At 59.6% G+C, this 20,232-nt stretch overlaps 1 protein-coding gene across 7 annotated transcripts in view; it reads right to left on the reverse strand.

Annotated features, from left to right (window-relative positions):
* Nucleotides 1-20,232, reverse strand: part of SCN5A (sodium voltage-gated channel alpha subunit 5) — an 88,300-nt gene that overhangs the window by 46,687 nt on the left and 21,381 nt on the right. For 4 of the 7 annotated variants that reach the window (XM_036333193.1, XM_036333188.1, XM_036333194.1 and 1 more), the window contains 6 exons: nt 14,539-14,628; nt 13,064-13,192; nt 6,636-6,727; nt 3,210-3,440; nt 1,636-1,699; nt 191-332 (listed from right to left, as the gene is read on the reverse strand). In XM_036333193.1, the coding sequence (XP_036189086.1) occupies nt 191-332; nt 1,636-1,699; nt 3,210-3,440; nt 6,636-6,727; nt 13,064-13,192; nt 14,539-14,628 (748 nt within the window). Of the gene's footprint in view, nt 1-190; nt 333-1,635; nt 1,700-3,209; nt 3,441-6,635; nt 6,728-6,875; nt 6,968-13,063; nt 13,193-14,538; nt 14,629-20,232 lie in introns of all 7 variants that reach the window. The other 3 variants (XM_036333195.1, XM_036333192.1, XM_036333190.1) reach the window with 1 other exon arrangement.

Raw genomic sequence — 20,232 nt, forward strand, 5'->3', positions numbered from 1 at the left:
ATGGGTACTTGGTCATCAGCAGAGAGAGAGTTTCTTTGTTTGCTGAGCCCCCATCCCTCAGATGCAAGGGTCCCCTGTCCCCTGACCCTCCTCAGTTGCTGGAGCCACTCTGGCAGGGACAGCCTGGGCCCCGGTGCGGGGTCCTGAGCCCGTTCCTGGTGTCCCTCTGCTGGCCCGAGCACGCACGCACCTGCTGGTAGAGGCGCTCCCAGCAGTCCTGCGTCATCAGGCGGAAGAGCGCCAGGAAGGCCCAGGCGAAGGAGTCGAAGCTGGTGTAGCCGTGGTCGGGGTTCTCGCCTGCCTTCAGGCACCGGTAGCCCTCGGGACACGTCCTGCAGCCAGACACGCAGACTCTGTCTCATGCTGTGAGGGGTCCTCTGCCCCCGACACCCTTGCTGGGCCTGGTTCGTCTTCCTGGGCAGCCCAGCGTGTGCCCCACTGCCCGGTGCTGTCCCCACGGCTTTTCATGCTGTGCCTCCTCCTGCCGGGGACCCTGTCTTCCCCTTTTCTCGATCTGTCTGTATTCTGCTGGGCTCAAACCCAGCCCCCTTCTGCCCATAAGACACACCATCCTGGCTGCTGTCGGAGCCACCTCGCCCCTCGCAGAGGAAGTGCTAAGGGCCTGGCTCATGTGTCTTCCTCTGCCTGCCATCCCATGGGAGTGAGCACTGTGCCAATACGCAGGCCAGCAGTGAGGCTTGGCTGAGCTGAACAGGATGGAGCCCAGGGCAAAGGCTGGGCCACGGGGTTGGGGGATGCTTCTGGCCTGGGCGGGCTGGCCCTGGCCACGTCTACAGAATGACTGTACACGGGGTGCAATGAGGCAGACCCACAGTTCACTGAGCTGGAGGGGCAGCCTCTCCCCCAGAGATGGAGCACAGGGCTGGCTTCACGTGTGCTTGCCGTGCAGGAGAGAGAAGGCGCAGAGGGGGCTCAGCAAGCGGGAGGATCAGCCAAGGGCCTCTGTGCCTTGCTGATGTCCTCAGACCCTGAGACAATCTTTTAGTGACACAAAGGGCTCTGGCACTTCTTACTCAGAGATGGGGGACCACAGCCCCATAGACACCTTCCCCACCAGGTGAGCCCGTGTCCCCTCCCCTAACATCCTATAGCCCATCACCTACACAGGCCCCGGTGTGCACATGACCCTGGGCCTGTGGTACCACACGCAGGTACCACACGCAGGTCCAGGGCCTCCATGGCCTGGGGGACAGTCTAGGCTGCGGGGGGAGCCCAGACTCACTCCTGACCCGATGCACAGACCAGCAGAGAGGGAGTGGGAAGGAGCAGCCCTGGGGGGCTTCTGGGAGGAATGGAGCCAGGGTTGAGCTAGTCAGGGGCCCTGCAGGGCCTCCAGGCTACTCTCGGGCCCACCCCATCTTCAGGGCCCTGTTCGCCCTCCCTGCAGATCTGTACCCCCATCCCTTTCTTTACCCCCTTCGCAGCCATCTCCGCTGTAGGGGAGAGGGTTGGGGAAGCTGCCAGGAACCTGGCAGGGAGGGAGGCAGGGGGAGGCCTTGCTGACCCTGGGGTCACAGGCCAAACCTGAAAGCATATTGAGAAAGCACCAGGAGACTCCCCTGGCAGGGCAAGGTGGTCCTTGAGGGGGGCGGGGGGGGGGGGAGTGCCTCATACCCGGCGTCAGAGCTGTTCCCACACAGTAACACGTCGCTGGTGCCGTTCTTGAGCACGTAGTTTTCTGGAAGAGACATATCCAGTGGTGAGGGTCAAGGTGGCCCAGCCTCCTGGGCTCTGGCCTTGCACCCAGGACTTTGCAGAACTAGAGACACAGGTGGTGGTCTCCCCACCTCTCCTCTTCCTCCTCCTCCTCTGACGTTCAGCTGCCAGAGTCCCTAGCTCTCTCGGGAGACTCAGAAGGCCCCACAGGGAGCATCTGCACTTTGCCTCATGCCACACAAGGGGCCACCGGGCCGAGAGGCTCTGCACTAGGAGGCAGGGGCCTGGGCTGAGCTCCAGCTGGCCTGCCGAGTCACGGCGTGGCCTCAGCAGGCGACTGCCCAGCTCTGTCTGGACCTACTTCCTTGTGCATAAAGGGATGGAAGTGACGCCTGCCCCAGTCACCGTGGCCAGAGTGTGGTCTCTTCGGACAGGGCCGGGGCGGGGGGGGGAGGAGGGGCAGGGCCAGGCCCTCTCCTCTCCATGGCCATCTGTCCGTCCCCAGCACTCACTGCTCCCTGCCTTAGTCTTAGGCAGCAGTTCTCCAAGTGTGGTCCTGGGACCAGCGGCGTCAACTGAGAACTGGAGAGAAATGTAACTTCCTGGGTGCCCTGCCCCCCAATCTACTGAAGCTCGGGATGGGCCCCCCCCAGTCTGTTTTCCAAAATCCTCCAGGTGACTGGTGCCCATGAACCCTTGGAGCCAGTGCTGTGCGGCCACAGCTGAGCCATATGCAAATTCCCCCACTGAGGTTCTGCCTGTGCTCCGTTTCCCAAAGTGGTCGCCGGGGCATGCGAGAGGCCCTCACTTCCCAGTGGCCCTCAGGGTCCTTGTGGAATACGGCCTAGGACAGTGTCTCCTTTGGTCCAGACCCATGGCACTCGCCAAGAGATGTGCCGGCCACCAGCCCAGAGCATGGCAGTGTCACCCATGGGGCAATGGCACCACAGGGGCTCACATGACTGTGCAATCACTAAGCTTGCCCCATCCCTTTCATGGGGTTCTGGGGAGCACGTGTGTGGCAGTAACATCCTGGCAAGGAACCCCGAGGTCAACTGAAAGAGTCTCGCGCCATGCAGGTGGGGCCTCCGCTGGAGCCTGATAAGCTACCCCGGCTCTGTGTCCCACCCTTTCCCCAGCCAACACTCCCCTCTCTGCAGGCAGGACGGTCTCCTCACGGCTCCCGGCGCTCTAGGGTCAGTCCCTCCTCAACATGTCGCAGCTGCTGCTCCCGTCTGGCTCTCCATCGAGCCCGAACCCCTTCTTTGCCAACCTTGAAGCATCATCTCCCACCCAGCCCGAGAACTCAGAGGGCAGCCCTGCATCTGCTCCCCTTCTTCCTCTCTCTGAGTCCAAAGGTAGGGGCTGGGGTTCCTGAGCCCGCAGCTGCATCTCGGGCGGGAGGGGGGGGGGTCAGACAGGGTTTGGACGGCCCTGCAGGGAGGCCTGCCCAGTGGCAAGGCCAGTGAGGGCGGTGGCCCAGCCCTGGAGGCCTCAGAAAGCCTGGCCCGGGCCCCGGGGCGAATGCGTACCTGGATCGTTGAGGTAGAGGTCCAGCGAGTCCCAGACCTGGCCGCCGGCCTCCACGGAGCCATTGGTGTCGTTGAGCTCCGTGAAGTTGCGCACGCACTTGTGCCTCAGGTTGCCCATGAAGAGCTGCAGGCCGATGAGGGCGAAGACGCTGAGGCAGAAGACGGTGAGGACCATCACATCGGCCAGCTTCTTCACGGACTGGATCAGCGCCCCCACAATGGTCTTCAGGCCTTGGGGGAGGCGACCACAAGCATGGAGTCACTCCCGGGCACCGGGCCTCCCGCTCCCCCGGGGTGGGGGGGCAGGCCCGAGGGGGTGCTGGGCCACGTGGGCCATCGTGAGGTGGGGGCAGAGTGCAGGAGGACTCTGCTTCTCTGAGATTCTGTCCCGATTGCCCTGGGGCAGGAGCCATCTGATGGTGTATTTTCAGAGCACCCAGTCCCCCTTGCTCTCCACTAGCCTCGTACATGAATTGGGCCTGGAAAATGCCTTTTGCTTGAGGAAGCAAAGACTCAAAGCCTGCCCCCCTCTGGCTCTGTCCCAAGGTATGCTGGGCCTGCCCCTTTAAACACAGCCTACAGACAGGCGATTGAGGTGAGGCCCATTCAAGGACAATGGAGGGGCGCAGCCTTGATCCTGTGATGGGGAGAGACACAGCCACTCTTGGTGGAGGATCTAGTTCATGTGCTGGGGGGCTGGGCAGGGGGGAGGTCTGGCAAGGCCATGCTGGTAATGTCCTCAGGGGCCTGTTCTGGCTCGCTGTCCCCCTCTGGGAAAGGTGCAGGGGCAGGGGCGGGGTTGGCCTGTATTGCATTTTCCTCCTCTGCCCTGTGCCTCTGGGACCCGACCCTGCGCATCCCCTTCCCCAAAGCGGAGAGGCCGTGACCTGTTAGTCGCACAGCCCAGCTCCCTACAGAAGCCAGCGACACACAGTGAGGTGACAGGAAAGCAGGTGTAGACACGGTCCGTCTGACACCTGAGCTACTGCCCTATGAGAAGTTCAAGTTCGAGCACAGCATGGGGAGTGAGGGAGCTTCTTTGCCAGCAGCAGGGCCCTGCCGCACGACCCCATCCACCTTCCCCCCACCTCCCCACCCCTCCCCCACAAGCGGCCAGATCTCAGATTAAGCTCCATCCATCCATTGTCCAGCCGGTTAATGTGTTAGGAGCACCCGTGGCAGCTGTGCCTGAGGCTGCTGTGCCCATGACCCGAGACAGGGAGGCGGCGATGGGCAGGCACGGGAGAGGAATTCTCAGCCATGGTGCCACCAACGCTGCTGCCTGCCCAGGGTGCAGAGGCACTCAGCACTCTCTGTGGAAATCGTCCTGGCAGATGCTGGCAACCGCCTGGGCAGTGGGGGGACCTCGCAGGGGTCTGGGCATGCGGCGCGGCGGTGGTGGTGGTGGGATTCATGAGTCCTTTGGAGTCCAGAACCCCTTTTCTCTAGTGGAGGTTCTTGGACCCCTCAGCAGGCACACTCTGGTTCTGCCCACTGGGCCCAGAGACCTTGCCCATAGCCTGGGGGGCCTGTGGGGGGCTCGGTGAGGGGTGGTGGGCAGCAGCTTGCACACCCAAATTGGATGCTGTCTCAACCGCTAGGCCGAAGCCTCTTTGGCCTAAAGCATCCAGTTCAAGGCCCAGCCAGGCACCTAGTGGTCTTTGGTCATTGGTTGGTGAGCACAGACTAACCCCTTTAATGTTTCTCATATCGATGACAGGGTTCACTTTTGGCAATAATTCCAAAGCAATAACAAGATGCGTTTTGAAAAGACCCAGGAAGGTCCAAGTCCTGGGGGACCAAATGAAAAATTTTCTGGCCACTAAAAGTCTAACAGGCTGGGCAAAGAGCCCTTGGAAACCGACCATTCCTATTCCATCTCCATGTTATGGGAAAGGAGGCCAAGGTCTGGAGAGGGCCTAGGCTACGTAAGACTCAGGTCAGGGGGCACCTCCTCCAGGGAGCCTTCCAGGATATGGGCCACAGCATTTTCCTAGTGGCCACTTTCAGGGTCTGTTCTCTGCTGCTTCCCTGGGTTGCCGGCACCTTGAAGGGATCCCAGGGGGCTGGGTTCAGGTTGACAGGCTTTTGCTTTCCCCCAGGACTGAGAAACAGTTTTCTTTGTCAGCCTTTCTTACAAAAGAGACTAGAACATGCCTGTCCTTCACTGCTATGGTCAGTGTGCTTAACCTCCCTTGTGAGGTGTGCTCTGAGGTTGTCCCTGGGACCGTAGAAGACAGACCCCAAGGCTTCTGAGCATGTATGCGCTTGTCAAGGCAAAGGACACCTGTCCCAATGGGGCAGCGCCATGGGAGTGGCTGGGAGCAGCGGCTCTTAGCAGGAATCTGGGCTGCCGGTGAGGGGCAAGTGGCCCCTCTGCATATCCCATGGTGGGTTCGGAGGCCAGGAGGAACCTTCTGAGGCTGGGTGTGAACACCGCATAAGGGGGGAGTGCTCCTCATAAGATAATTAACCCCACCAGGGGGAATCTGAACACCTCCAGGGAGCTCAGAGCAGGGCGCCTGCCTCTGTGGGGGCAGTAACAGCCAAATGCAGGCCCAGGGGCCAGGACCCACCAGCTTTTCACATCAGGAGCAGGTGCAACCACCCTGCTCACGGAATCCTCTCCTCAGCCCTGACCCTCCAGATCAGTGGCGTGCACGTCTCTAGCTGCCTTCCGAGCAGAAGAGCCTTCCCCGCTCCGCTCTGCTCAGCTCCGGGAGCGGCTGCATTCAGAACAAGCCCTAGAAAGCCGCTGGGCACGGCCCTCGGGGCTCTGAAATCGCGTGTCTTTCGGGAGCTTCCCTGGATGGATGGGGCTGCCGGACTTTCTAGGGAAGCCGTCTGGCCTTGGGAGACTTCCTGCTGCGGTTGCCAACATCTGTCAAGGAGAATTTCTGCCGGAGGCTACCATGCGCGGTTCGCTAAACCTCTACCGCACCATGCAGCGAGGGCTGTTAGACGCCAAGGCCGCCGCGCCTGTCCGCAGAGTATGCTCGCTCGGTTCACAGCCTGGGGCTGGGGCTGGGCTCTGCACGGATCCCCGGAGGGGGTGCAGGCAGGGGCTGGGCACCCGCCAGGAAAGGCGGGCGGAGGTTTCCTTTTTTGTTCCCCGTGTGGATGAGGAGGATGCTTCAGGCAGAAGCAATTCACATACAAGTTTTCAGCTATTCAAACAGCTGTCAGTTGGGGAAAGAAATTCCGATTGGGTGGAGAATCTGGGTTCGTTCCAGGCCCTGCCAGGGGGTCTCTATGTCCCCCGGTGTCTGTGCAAGTGGGCTTGGCTGGGGTGGGTGAAGCCCCACACCCGAGCTCTGGGGCAGGTATTCTGCTGACAGGCACATGCGAGGGGCCTTCCTGAGGGTCCCCTTGACGCTCAGGCGGCCGGAAAGTCCCTCCAGCCTTGGCGTTTAACCTGATTTTCACCTGAAATGACTGATATAGTTTTCAGGGCCCGGAGGACTCGGAAGGTGCGTAAAGCTGAGACATTGCCCAGGTCCACAAATTCAGTTGTGTATCTGCAACAAGGGAAACGCACACACACGACACAGTGACGACACGCCAGGAGGAGACACACGGTGGGTGGGTTGGAGGGGGTGGGGGGAGGGGGAGACAGAGAGAGAGTCACTTGTCGCCGAGATCTGCGAGGCGCGCCTGGCGTCTTACCTGGGATAACCGAAATAGTTTTTAGAGCTCTCAGGACTCTGAAAGTTCGAAGAGCCGACAAATTGCCTAGCTTTATATTTTCTGATACATACCTGCAGAATCAAACCACAGTTATTGGGATTTACAGCACCACCTCAGCCTGCCCTCCCGGCCAGCCCTCCCGCATAGGGAGGAGTGTGGATGGGCGGGGGGCTCCCCTAAATTCTCTTCCTGAGCCGAACCCTCCTGCCACGGGGACCTCCGCGAGGGTGCCTTGGGGATTCCACACAGCAAGCCCCAGGCGGCTTTCGTGGTGATGGTCCCGTGAACACCCGGTGCCAGGAGGCAACGACTCGGCCACATTCGCCGTGACATGGGGACCGTGACGCAACACGTGGCAGGCAGCGTCTGAGGATGGAGACACAGCGGGGTGGAGAGGGACACTCTCCCAGGAGGCCTTGGCCAGGCGATAGAGGCGCAGGTGGGCTTCTGAGCCTGGGTTCCCTCTGCATTTTCTATGGCCTGGATCACCCGCTTGTGCTTGCCTGGCTGCTCCAAACCAGGGGACCCTGAAGGCCCGGCTGAGACCACCCCGGAAGTGTGGCTGGGTGTCTGGGGGCTGCCCACTTTCTCCCCACAACCATCAGGAATCAACCGAGAAGCAGAGTTCTCAACATGATGCTTTGGAAGATGAGAAGGGAGGTTGCCTGATCATTCAGCTCCCCCACTGCTCACAGGCAGTGGCCAACACAAGAAGAGAAAAAAGCAGGACCAGGGATCTGAGGGAGACTCCAACCCCTCCCCCCTGCATGAGTCCACCCCAGTCTCACCCCAGACCCTCATTGTCCCCCACGGATGCCCTGGGTGTCCACAGGAGGAGAGACCTCTGGAGGTGAGCAGCCATTGGGGTTTGCTTGAGCCCAGTGGTGCAGAGCAGAGCGGAGTGGGTGCGGGCTCCCGCCTACAGCTTGGACCTTCGTGGCCTCCACGGGCACAGGAGGAAGGAGTGCTCTCTGGGGGCAGGGACCTGCCCAAGCAGAGTGTGAGGACACGTGTGGAGGGGCCACATGACCAGAATGTCTGAGAGACGGAGGGACAGTGTGTGACCAGGGCCATCGGGACAATGGCAAGTGACTTGTGATATTTAACCAACGGCTTCGCATGCAGGGTGTCTGACATTTAACCGAAGGTGTCTGATGTTTAACAAAGAACAGCGGACTCGGGACATCTGATGTTTAACCAAGTGTGTCTGACTTGGTGTCTGAGTGATGTCAGACCCAGGACGTCAGCCCAGCGACGCCGGGAGAGTGCCAAGGGTGGGCCGGCAGTGCCACGGGACTCACTCTGCCAGGCAGTCGGGGCACCAGGCCCCTCCACTCTACTCGGAACTTCTGCATCGGCCTTCGGGCCGGGGGTGTCTACAGAGAAGGGCTTGGCAGCTGTGTCAGGGGACTCGGTGTCCGGGGGTCAGCAGGGTCCATCCAGTGTGGCCCAGCGCTGACACTGGCTGGCACCAGCGTCCTCCACAGCCACGCACGGGGCCCTGCAGACCACGTCTGCTCCCTCCTTGCTCACTACATCCCTGCAGGGATGGGAAGTCCGCAGGACTTTCCTTCTTGTCACACCACAGGCCGTTTCCACTTCCACTCCGCCTCCTGGACCCACTTCAGCTAACAAATCTTCTTCCAGGGCAGCGATGATCGGATGCAGCCCCACCTTCCGGCGGGGAGCAGAAGTCACCTCCTTTGTTCTGGCCCATATACACCTACTGATTTGGTCTGCGCTCCCTTTCGACTTTTGATGGCTACTCCGATCTCTCTGACGGGTCAGACCTTCAGGCCTCTGTTCCACGTTCCTTTCTCAGGCTTGGACTCTGTCCAGACACAGTGCTGCCTTAACTTTGACGGTCAAGTTAAGCGGGAAACGTTGCCCATGCTGCCATCCATGGACGCCACGGCCGGCTGGGGGCTCAGGGCCCTGTCTCCTGCGGCTGGTTGGACGGGGGGTGGGGGGGGTGGTGGGTGGCCGGGGGAAAGCTTTCCGTGCTTGGCCACTGGCTTCAAGGTTTTTTCTTCTGGTTCCAGGGAGAGGGGAGTACTGTGTAGATCCGAGAGGGAGCCAACCATCCCTGCTTCTCCCCTCCTGATCTTCATAGACCTGCCTGTCCTGAGGCTGGCTGTCTTTGCCCGTCCCTTTCTCCCTGCCCCGCCCTGTCCTGCTGTGCACCTGCCTTCCCCACCCCCTCAGGTCCCCAGTGCAGACAGCGCTTGCCCTCCATTCATCCCCTGCCCCCTCAGCAGCTGGTTCTGAGCACAGAGAAGCCGAAACCCCAGGATCCGGACGTGTGTGCACCCAGGCTTGCAAAGCCAGCCAAGTGGCTGAGAACAGCGGAGGGGCCGCTGGTGGTGTGTTTGTGGTGTTGGACACGTGTGGGAGCGATCTAGGGCGGGTGTGGAAGTCTGGAAGGCAGGGCACCGGGCTGGGTGAGGGCATGGCGTGGCTGTGCCCACGTGTGGGACACGGGGCTGTCGCCTTTTACTCCGCCCAGAGCCTGGGGCCTTAGCCTCCTAGTGAGGCCTGGGAGTGGGGCCTGGGAGTGAGGCCAGGCAGGAGAGACCCATATCTGGCAAAGGACCAGCTTCAGCCGTGCTGGGTGGGAGCCCAATCCTCCTGCCAGGCTGGCAAAATGCTCCTTCAAGCCATTCTCCTTCCCCTGCTATGACCACGCTGCTGGGCAGGGGCAGAGGGCTGGGGTGGGGTCGTGGGCCCCGGCACAGAAGGTGCAGAGGGTGTGGGTGAGAATCCCATCCCGTCACACCAGCCCCGGTGCAGAGGGAGCCTTTCTGGGGGCTCAGGAACCATGAGGAAGGCCAGGCCTGGGCCTTCTCCCTGCCCCGCCCGGGCCTCCTGTGCACCCTCCCATTCGATGCCGATGGCCCCTCCTGGGCTGCTAGGCAGAGGGCACCCTCAGCACATTAGCTTCGGCGGTGATTGCCACCTTCTCCTCTCTGCTCCCCCCACCCCTTCCCCTCCAGGTTTGGTTTCCATAACAACCCCAGAAGGTGGGAGGCTGTGCTAACTGGCAGGTAATGCCCAGCTGGGAGGGGGCCACAGGAAGAGCTCTGGCTGGCGGGCTGCAGGTTGAGTCTGGCGGGCTTCCTAGCACCCCCTCCAACCCTCCCACCACCTCGAAATCAGGTGGAGGTGGCAGTGGGGGGTCAGGTTGAAGCCTGGCCAGGAACACCAGACTTGGGGTGCCTCTCATGGTTATGAGCTAGGAGACATTGCTGCCGACTCATTCTACCGTTTTGGGCAAGTGCAGGCTCTCTCTGAGCCTCGGTTTCCCCATCTCCATAAGACAGAGATGGGATGGGGAGTTTCATCGAATACAACTTTGCTGCCACTTAAGGCTCCTTTGATTATCCTAAGAGCCCGCGTTATTGAACCAGTTGGCTACAGCAAAATGCATTTCACTGCATTCCCACAGCAGCAATTAATTGTTTTCATGAGACAGAACCAGTGTCAGTCAAAGCTGCCAGGCCAACCCAGCCCAGAGCACAGAGCTGACGTCCAGTGGGTCCATGCGGTCCTAGGGGAAGCGAGCCTGCTGCTTCTGTGGGACGACGGTGGCCTCTGAGGCCTTGTTCTGCTCTGTCCCCCCCGGCTCTGGCACAGGGTGAAGGCAGGCCGGGCACACCTGCTCTGTGATTCCGAGCGGAAGGAGTGGTTCCCCGTGGGATCCTGTGGGGGATGGAGGCCGGGATTCTCTCCTGAGACGGGACAGGAGGACTGGCTAAGGGCCTGAGGTCACGCAGAGCATTTCCCAGAGTTATGGGCTGAAGACAGGCGAGAGCCTGGTGCCCATCAGACAAGGGCCCAGGGCACGGTGTCTTTCCCAGGCTCAGCGGCATCGTCCGCATGAAACTGTGCTGCTCAGGCTCCGGGGTGGGAAGGCAGCCGCGGTGTCCTTCCTGCCGAACCCCTTTCCTGTGACACTGGGGCCTCAGGGGCCCATGGATCACTGCCCCTCTCCCATGGGGCACAGCGGCCATACCACCCCTTCCCAAGTCAGTGCAAACTCCCACTCCCACTCTCTTCAGACTGCATGTTCTCAGCTGACCATCCTGCTTGTTATACTGAGCAAAACAGCAGCACTCAGAAGAGACATTTCTTCTTCTCTCGTCATGGGCTCTCTGAGTCCACCTCCCTCTCCACCTGAAATTCTGCCTTCCCCCCTCAACGCCAACGCTCCGCCTGGCCCTGGATTCCCCCGCCCTCGGCCTGCTCAAGCTTCCATCCTGCAATCCCCCCCTTCACCCCAAACTTCCCTTCTCTCCCGAATGCTGCCCATACGCCTGCAAAGACACCTCCCTTTTTAAACATCCTCCCTGCACCCATCTTCCCCTCTGGCCACCACCCTGCTTTTGATCCTGTTTACAGCAAATCTCACAACATCGATGTCTCCACTTGCTCCGCCTCCCCTCCTCCCTCTCTCTATAATCAGGCCTAAGTCCTCCACTCATTGACCTGTCTTGTCAAGGTCATTAGCAATATTGACGCTGATGGTCCAGTCTCAGTTCTTGCCTTCCTCACCCGGCCTTGTGGTATCTTTCAAATTGAGTCCCAGCCCTCAGTTGGCTTTTGGGACACTGCTCTCCCCCGATTTCCCTCCACCCTCCCTGGCAGTGCTCTCTGCTCCCCCCCCCCCCCCCCCCGGATCTGGACCCCGAGATGTGGGAGATGTGGAGCGTCCCTCGGTCCAGCCCCCAGGCGGCTTCCCTGCTCCGCCTACACTCCCTCCTGGATGAGCTCAGCCGGTCTCCTGGCTTTAAACACCCTTGCACCCCCGATGGCTTCTGAACGTACGTCTCCAGCTCGGACCTCTAGCCCAAGCTCCAGGTTGGACCCTCCAGCTGCTGACTCCATATCTCACCCTGGATGTTGTCAAACTTAATACATTCCAAAGTGGCCCTTGGACTCCCTGCCTCCCTCTGCCAGCTCCTCCCTCCATTCTCCATTTCAACAAGTGGTAACACCATTCACCCAGCGGCTCCAGCCAAAGATGGCCCTGGGCTCTCCGGTCAGCCCTATCTTCACTGTATATCCAGAATCTGACCACGGCGCTCACCTTCTCCACCTGGACCCTGGCCCACCACCCCCCCTCCCCTGGCTACTAAAATAGCCTCCCAACTGCTCTGTTGCTTCCACCCTTCCCCTCTGTCTCCTGTCCACACAGCAGTCAGAGCGGTCTTTGGCTCCCATTGCACTTGGCTCTTACTGTGGCCTGGGAGGAGCCTGCCCCCAGCCCCACCCCTCTGGGTCCTCCTGCCCCACTACTCTTCCTCCCGCTCACTCAGCTCTGCCCAGCATCGGTCTACTGCTCTAAGTCTACACTGAGCCCCTGACCTGCAGCTCCTGCTGGTGAGGCCCGCCCTGATCGGTTGTCTCCACCAGAACCCAGCACCCGATGCCTGGGACACTGATGCCTGGGACATGAGTGACAGGCTTCACCCAGCCCTTCAGCCAGGGTGTCCTCCCGGGCGAGGAGGCGGGGCCTGAGCCTGTGTGGCAGCAGGCCAGGGGTCGCGTTCACTTCCTGGTGAGCTCCTTGGCATTCGTTTCCTCATTTGTAAAATTGGGTAGGGAATCTCCATCCAGCCCACCTCTCTGGCTGGTGGGAGGGCCCAGTGGGCCATGTCAGGGACCAGGTGCCTTAAAATGAGCCGATGTGGAGTCTACGACTGGGCAGAGCAGACATGCTGGTGGGCGTGGCCTGAGTTCCTGGGGATGCCCCGCCACTTCCCCAGGCTCCTTCTCTCTCTTTACTGTGGTTTCATTCACAGTCACTGTTCACCGTGGTTGGGGCATTTCAGGCTGTAACACTGGGTTCCCTTGGTGGATAGCGCAGAGGGTGCTCAACCAGAATGTTAACGGTGTCCCTTGAGCACAGGGCTGCCATGAGGCTACAGACGGGCAGTGGACCTGACCACCGTGGCCTGAGCTACTCTGGGCCCGGCTATCCCACCAGGATGAGCTGAGGGCTCCATCCTGACTTCCCCCTGCCATGGCAGGAAGGTGGGCTGTTAGGCAGCCCCATGCAGAGCCACAATGTGGACGGCAGTAAGGAGGCCGGGAGGGCGGGGTGCACTTGCCCCTCGGGGTGGCCTGGCGCAGCACCGCACAACGCAGAGGGAGAGCGCGGTACTTACGCCATGATAATCACGCTGAAGTCCAGCCAGTTCCACGGGTCCCGAAGGAAGGTGAACGCGTGCAGGCAGAAGCCCCGGGCCAGTATCTTGACCAGAGACTCAAAGGTGTAAATGGCAGTGAAGGTGTACCTGGGAGGTGAGACGGGTCTCTCAGGGAGGCGAAGCCTGCGGCCAGGCTCCCCGGCTCCCCAGGTGGCGTGAGTCCTGCGCAGCCCCCTCTCAGGGCCCCCAGGCTGGGCTGGCGGTGTGGGCTGAGCTTTGTCTCCAACCTCCAGCTAACAATCCATCTTCCCATGTGGTTCCTCACACAGAGTGCCTGCTGCGTGCCCCCTGTGCCTCCATCTCCTCTTGGTTGTCTTGATGTCAGAGGACCCTCCACCGACCTCCTTACCCCAGCCCTGGGAGTCCATGGGCACAGGCCTACGGTGGCCACTGGGTCTGCCCCGTGGGACAGTAAGGACACCCAAGTCACAGCCCCTCACCTTATATGTGGGTCCTCAGCAGCTAGTGAGGAGAGAGCATGGTCCGTGCTCAACCGCCTACAGGGCAGGTGGCTACAGATGTCTATCGTGACCTTGGAAAGGAGGTTCTATTCTAACACCTGAGGACGGGTAGGGACTGTTCTCTCTGCCTGGGGTGGGCTGAAGGCTCCTAAATGCCTGGATGCGGGGGCTGTGGCTCCGAGGAATGTGAGAGGGCCACCCCCTGTGCCTCCCAGGTCCCAGCAGCTGGATGCAGGCCCCGGGGAGGGGGCAGCACTGAGGGGTCCTGTGTGAGCAGGGACCACCACCCGCAAGTTGCTTCCATCTCCTGAAAACAGGAGCCAGATGCGCCAAGGGCCTCTGAGGTCTGCTCAGCACCCGCGGGTAAGGCTGTCATTGGGGAAGAACAGGGCAGAAGCAGTTTTCTAAGCGGTGCACATGGTGACAGAGGCAGGACTCGGAGGGAAAAGGCGGCAGAGTGTAGTGTTGAAGTAGAGAGAGCCCTGCGCCTTTTCCGGGCGGCCACATCTCCCAGCAGCACGGTATCGGGCAAGGCACTGCTCTCCTCCTCTGTCTCCTCATCTGTCAAATAGGATGTGCCTGCACCTACCCTCCTGGGTCGCCGTGAGGGTTAAAGGAGATGATGATGTTTACTGTTCGATGGCAGCGTCTGCCATGCGCTAAGCGCTCAATCAGTTATTATTATTGTTGTTGTTGTTGTTGGAGGGCCTTCTCCCATGTCCTCAGGCCTGTTGGGAGGAACCCCTACTTTGCCAACCTGGAAAGCTTCCTCCCCTGAGGGCACAACTCAGAGCCGGAAGCTGGCAGGAGGGGAAGCAGCAAAAGAGGGTGGGGGCTGGGCCAAGAACCCCCCAGGTGGGTGCGTCCCTGAGCCTGGGCCCAGTCCTCTTCAGGGGTGACTGGCGGGGCCGCAGAATAGAAGGGGAAGGAAGGGAGGGAGGGGCCAGCCGGCGAGGCCCTGAAGATACTCACTCGACATACTTGGTCCAGGGTGGAGGGTCGTGCTGGGCCATGAACACGCAGTTGGTCAGGATGGTGCACATGATGAGCATGCTGAAGAACGTGGGCCAGGGGTCAAGGAAAACCACGCCGGGGGCCAGCCAGGCCACCAGGGCCAGAGGGGCCTGGCCCGGGGTCGTCACTCCCAGGCCAGAGCTGCCACATCCATGAGACAGAGGCTCCAAGAAGACACACTAGAGCTGTGCCCAGTCCTTACCAACCTCCCCACCCAGGCTGGCCTCTGGCCTCTCCCTGGCACTGCAGCCCCTGAGAGGGACCAGACACACGAACCTGCACCTTTAGCAGGTCCCCTGAAGGGCCCATCCAGAGGCGAGGGGGGAAGGGCACGCCCAGACCTCAGAGGTGTTTACAGCCTCTTTGGAGGGAGGTGGCATTTGTAAACCTCCTCAGGGGCCACTGTCGGAGAGGAAGGCCATGGTGCAGGGTCCGATTCCCCCCCCCCCCCCCCCCCACTTCTGTAGGAGCAGCCCAGGCTGACCTGTGGCCTAGGACTTGTCCGTCGAAGTGTCCTGCTGACACAGCTTCTGTACCTTGTTGGGACACACTGGCCCCGGGAGGCAGGGGGCTGCTTCCCCAGCTGCTTCCTGCCTTTGCACATTTCTTCACTCTTGTCCTCTCTCCCACCTCATACACACCTTCTCCTCCTCTAAGATGCGCCCCGCCCGCCCTCTGAGCAGGAGCACCCCCCGCCAGAGCACCCCCAATAGAGCACTCCCCAGCAGGAGCACCTTAGCATGTGGTTGTTCTCTGACTGTTAATGTCCCCAGCCAGAGGGGAGCTCTTCAAATGCTCGGACTGTCCTGGGCATCCTTCCGGGCCCTTGGCCTTGTCTGGCCCTGACTCTTTGGCTGTTAAGTCCCAGCTGCTGCTTCAGGCTGGACTGATCTCCACGGCCTCCCTCACCCCTGCAAGACCTACAGAGAAGCAAGGGGCAGACCCTGGGCCCCCCGTGGGCTGGGGCACCCCCAAGAGGCCTGGCCTGGAACAGGAATACTCTGCTGCCCTCACAGATCCCCTCCCCAGCCAGAGAGGAGAGGCTGGGCCTCCTACTCCCTGCGGCTGCCCCAGGCTCCCCACGCTGTCCCAGCCTCAGCCCCTCACTCCCACAGGCTGCCAGGAGCTGCGGTAATTGAGCTCCAGGGGCCTGCCTCCTTCCTCCTACCACAGCTCCACCTCTTCCATGGCCCGACCCGGCCTTGGCAGATGGGGAGACCAATGCAGTCAGACTGGAGATCGGGCCGAGATGGGAGCTGACTTGTGAGTGGAGGGGCTGCCCTGGCTGGAGGCAGAAGTGAGGCCTCTCAAGTAATCCAGGTGGGAGCTTTCCATACCCCCAGTCCTCCTAGAGCAGCGGTTCTCAACCTGTGGGTCGCGACCCCTTTGGGGGTCGAACGACCCTTTCACAGGGGTCGCCTAAGACCATCAGAAAACACATATATAATTACATATTGTTTTGTGATTAATCACTATGCTTTAATTATGTTTAATTTGTAACAATGAAAATACATCCTGCCTATCAGATATTTACATGACGATTCATAACAGTAGCAAAATTACAGTTATGAAGTAGCAACGGAAACAATTTTATGGCTGGGGGTCACCACAACATGAGGAACTGCATTAAAGGGTCGCGGCATCAGGAAGGTTGAGAACCACTGTCCTAGAGAGACTAGGGAACTGGGCAATAGCATGCCGAACCCGGCCCCCAGTTACAATAAACTCTCCAGGTTCTTATCTGGGATGAGAGGGGTCAGGCTTTGGAGCCCCCTTAATCAAATCACAGCTGCTCAGCTCCAAAGCCACAGCCCCCAGGGAGCCTGCATTCCTCCCTGGCAGGGAACAACCGCCCCCCGCCCCCAGGCACTGAGGTCCCCCCTTATCCCTAGCTTGCTGTCTGCATCCACCTGCCTGTGTGACAATCTCTGTGTCAGGCCCACCTCCTTCTCCAGCTTTCAAAGGCAGGATCAGATTCCCATCTCAGTGTGTTCTCTCTCTCTCTCTCTCTCACACACACACACACACACACACACACACACACACACACGCCCCACACCTGGGCTCCATGCCGAGTCTTTCCTCATCGGGCAGACAGTTAATAAGCCCCTTGACCAGCCTTTACTCACCCCACAGACTGCTAAGCCCTCTATAAGGATCCCAGATGAGCCCTGCAGTCTGAAATGATGCTAAGAGTAAGCACTTATGGAGCTGGGTGCGAGGCTCTGCTCTCTGAATCCATGAACTAATTCGATCCTCCCAACAACTCATGAGGAGATACTTCACAGACAGAGGAGACCAAGGCACAAAGAGGTGAAGGTGAAGGATACTGTCGCCGGTAGACTAACAGCCCCGGAAGACAACCAGACTCTGATCCCCAGAAACCGTGACTGTTCATTGATGTGGCAAAGGGACTTTGCAGATGTGATTAAACTAAGGATCCTAAGATGCAGAGACTATCCTGGGTTTTCTGGGTGGGCCCAGGGTCATCACAGGGCCCTTACAAGTGAGCAGGGGGGGTGGGAGGGGGTGCGGGGGGGCAGGGAGGCAGCCTCGGACGGATGCGTGTGAGAAAGACTCCACCAGCTGTCACGGGCTTAAAGATGAAATGGACCGAGAGCCAGGAATTCACGCAGCCGCTACAGATGGAAAAGCCTAGAAGGCATTCTCCCCCAGAGCCTCCACACTGGGGTAGCCCTGCCGATGTCCTGATTTTAGCCCGGGAGAACTTTTTGGATTTCTGACTCCAGGAACTGCAACGGGATAGTTTCGTGTTGCTTTAAGCTGCTAGGCTCGTGGCGCTTTGCTACAGCAGCCGCAGAAAGTGACTGCAGGCACACAGCTGGCCCACGGCAGAGCCCAGCTCAGCCACAGCTGCCCCACACCGGAGCCCCTGCACAATGACAACAAAAGTCACCTGGGCCACCCCCTGCCTCCAGACTGCAGCCTCCTCACCCAGCAAGGTGGAATGCGATCCCACCCTGGGCCTTTGCCACCCACAGAGCAGCATGAAAACCAAACACACGCAGGGCGCACACCTGAGAGGAAGCAGCTCGGCCGGTGTGGCTCAAGAGCTGAGTGTCATCCCGCACCAAGAGGTCACTGGTTCGATTCCCAGTCAGGGCGCATGCCTGGGTTGTGGGCTCCATCCCCAGCAGGGGCCTTGCAGGAGGCAGCTGATCAATCTCTCTCTCTCTCTCTCTCTCTCTCTCAACAATAACTATATTACTATATATATATATATATATATATATATATATATATATATATATATAACTATATATATATATATATAATTTTTCAAAAGTGTAAGCAGACGGCCATGCAGGAGGAGTGAACTTATTTGCCATTTTTAAGAACTGCCACCTGAGCCGGCCCTGTGTGGGAGACAGGGAGGCCCTAGATTCATGGGGCTGCTCTGAGATAGGCTGTTATAAGAAACAGCCCTGCCTCCAGCTGGGCTTCCTGGAGGAGGTGTTCAGACAGGCCCGGAGGCTGGCTAGGCTTCCTCTATCCATCAGTCAGCCCAGCGGTCGTGGCAAAGCAGGGTGGGCTGAGGAGGCGCAGACCCCCCTCCGTGGAGCCGAGCCGCTCCTGGCTGTGGGGGAGCCGCTCACAGCTCTCACTCGAGGGGAGAAGGCCCTTGGCAGGGAGCAGCAGGGTGGACAGGCCGCCTTGGCCCAGAGGACTTGCCTGGACACGGACAGAGGGGAGCTGCACGGACTCAGGGAAGAGCCAGAGGAGACAGCACCCTCTACCCCCCCAAGTCCTGCAGCCAGTCTGGGCCCCACAGAGAGAAGTGATGGGTTGCCTGTCCAGGCGTAGCAGACTAGTCCAGCCGTGGGCAAACTACAGCCCGCGGGCCGGATTCTGCCCGTTTGAAATGAATAAAACTATTGAAAAAAAGACCGTACCCTTTTATGTAATGATGTTTACTTTGAATTTATATTAGTTCACACAAACACTCCATCCATGCTTTTGTTCCGGCCCTCCGGTCCAGTTTAAGAACCCGTTGTGGCCCTCGAGTCAAAAAGTTTGCCCACCCCTGCTCTAGTCTCTGCCACTTGATTCTCAAAACCCTGCTGGCTCTCCTGGCCTTGAGGATGCCCCTTCCACTGGTCTCTGCCACGTGTGTGTGTGTGTGTGTGTGTGTGTGTGTGTGTGACCACTTCCCACCCAGACTGAGCCTCAAGTCCATCGGGCTTTGCCCAAAGCATCCCCAGGTCCCCCATGGAGCCCAGCCCGGAGCCAGCACCAGAGAGATGAGTCAGGTGCACTCCTGGCCAGGCCACACCTGTTTGCACTGCCTGGTTCTTTCTGGCCGATGACTGAGCTGGTCCGTGTGTGGGCAGAAGCACAGGCCAGCTCTCCAGGCCTGAGCTCAGCGGAACATCTCCCATCCTGTCGTGTCATTGTCCCCAAACGCCCACGCCCGGCCTCCTGGTTAAAAAGCCAGTGAGGACCGCCTCCCAAGGAGTCAACTCCCCAAGGGAAGGGAAGGAACGGTGCGGGTGTTTTCATAGATTTGTGCTATGAAGCGCACACACACACACACACACACACACAAACATGCGGTTTGATTGCCCATTTGAATCTGCTAGAGACGTGGGAGGCTCTGTGAACAGATCCTGGGCACCCAGGCAGGCGAATGCCTCTTGGTGTGAACATGAGGCCTCTCAATGTGACTGCGGCGGGATTGGGAGTTCAGTCCGTTCCTTTTATTTAATCCCGGCAGGAGCACATCTTGCAGCATGTTAGCAGAAACACACAGGGAGCCATAATTCAACATGCCCATATTTACCTTGGAGGCCCCTTCCCAGCATGCACTGCCAGCGCGGCGCACGGGGCACAGCTGAGCTGAATCAGCGTGCGCTCGCGAGCACGGCGCCGGGAGCGCCTGGGTTGATGCCAGCGAGCGGGGGCTGCGTTCCCACCCCCTTCTCCGCCTGTCTCTGCCCCTCCTGCCCCTTCCAAAGGGCCTGGCGCAGACCTCTGCACAGTGAGGACTTAGGTGTTGGAAGGGATAGTAAAGATGTAAGCCACTAGCTACGGGTATGGCATTTCCCTTTCGAAAGATGAAAAAGTTCTAGAGATTTGTTGCACAGCAACGTGCGTGAAGGTGACATCACTGTACCGTACACTTGCAAATGGGCAAGAAGGTACATCTTAGATGTCTTCTAACACAATACAAAATGTCAGCAGAGGGAAAGTTCCTAATTCGAAACATGACATCTGTGAGCATTAGAGATGCAGTGACTGCTCATGGGCAGGGAGTTTCTGCTTGGGGTGGTGACTTCCATGGTACGTGAATTATACCTTTATTTTTTTTTTTTTAATGCATGGAAAAGCTGTGGAACCCTAGGCCTCGCACTGGTGACCCAGGGCTGCAAAGGGCTGGGTGTTCCAGGTGAGGCGGAGGTGGCCCTCACAGACTGGCTTTTGGGAACAACTGCCCTACGACGGTATGTTCAGGAATCCCTGGGACCTGCTAAAACGTTTGCAAGTTGGGCCTGAGATTTGGTAGTTCCTACAAGATCCCCGTGATGCTGATGCCACTGGTGGGAGGACCACACTCTACATGGCAAGGCTCCGGGCACGGAGCTGCTCCCAAACCTCACAGATCTAGGCCCCTTCCTCATTGCCAGTGCCCCC

This window comes from Myotis myotis, unplaced genomic scaffold, assembly GCF_014108235.1.
Source record: "Myotis myotis isolate mMyoMyo1 unplaced genomic scaffold, mMyoMyo1.p scaffold_m19_p_13, whole genome shotgun sequence".
NCBI lineage: Eukaryota > Metazoa > Chordata > Mammalia > Chiroptera > Vespertilionidae > Myotis > Myotis myotis.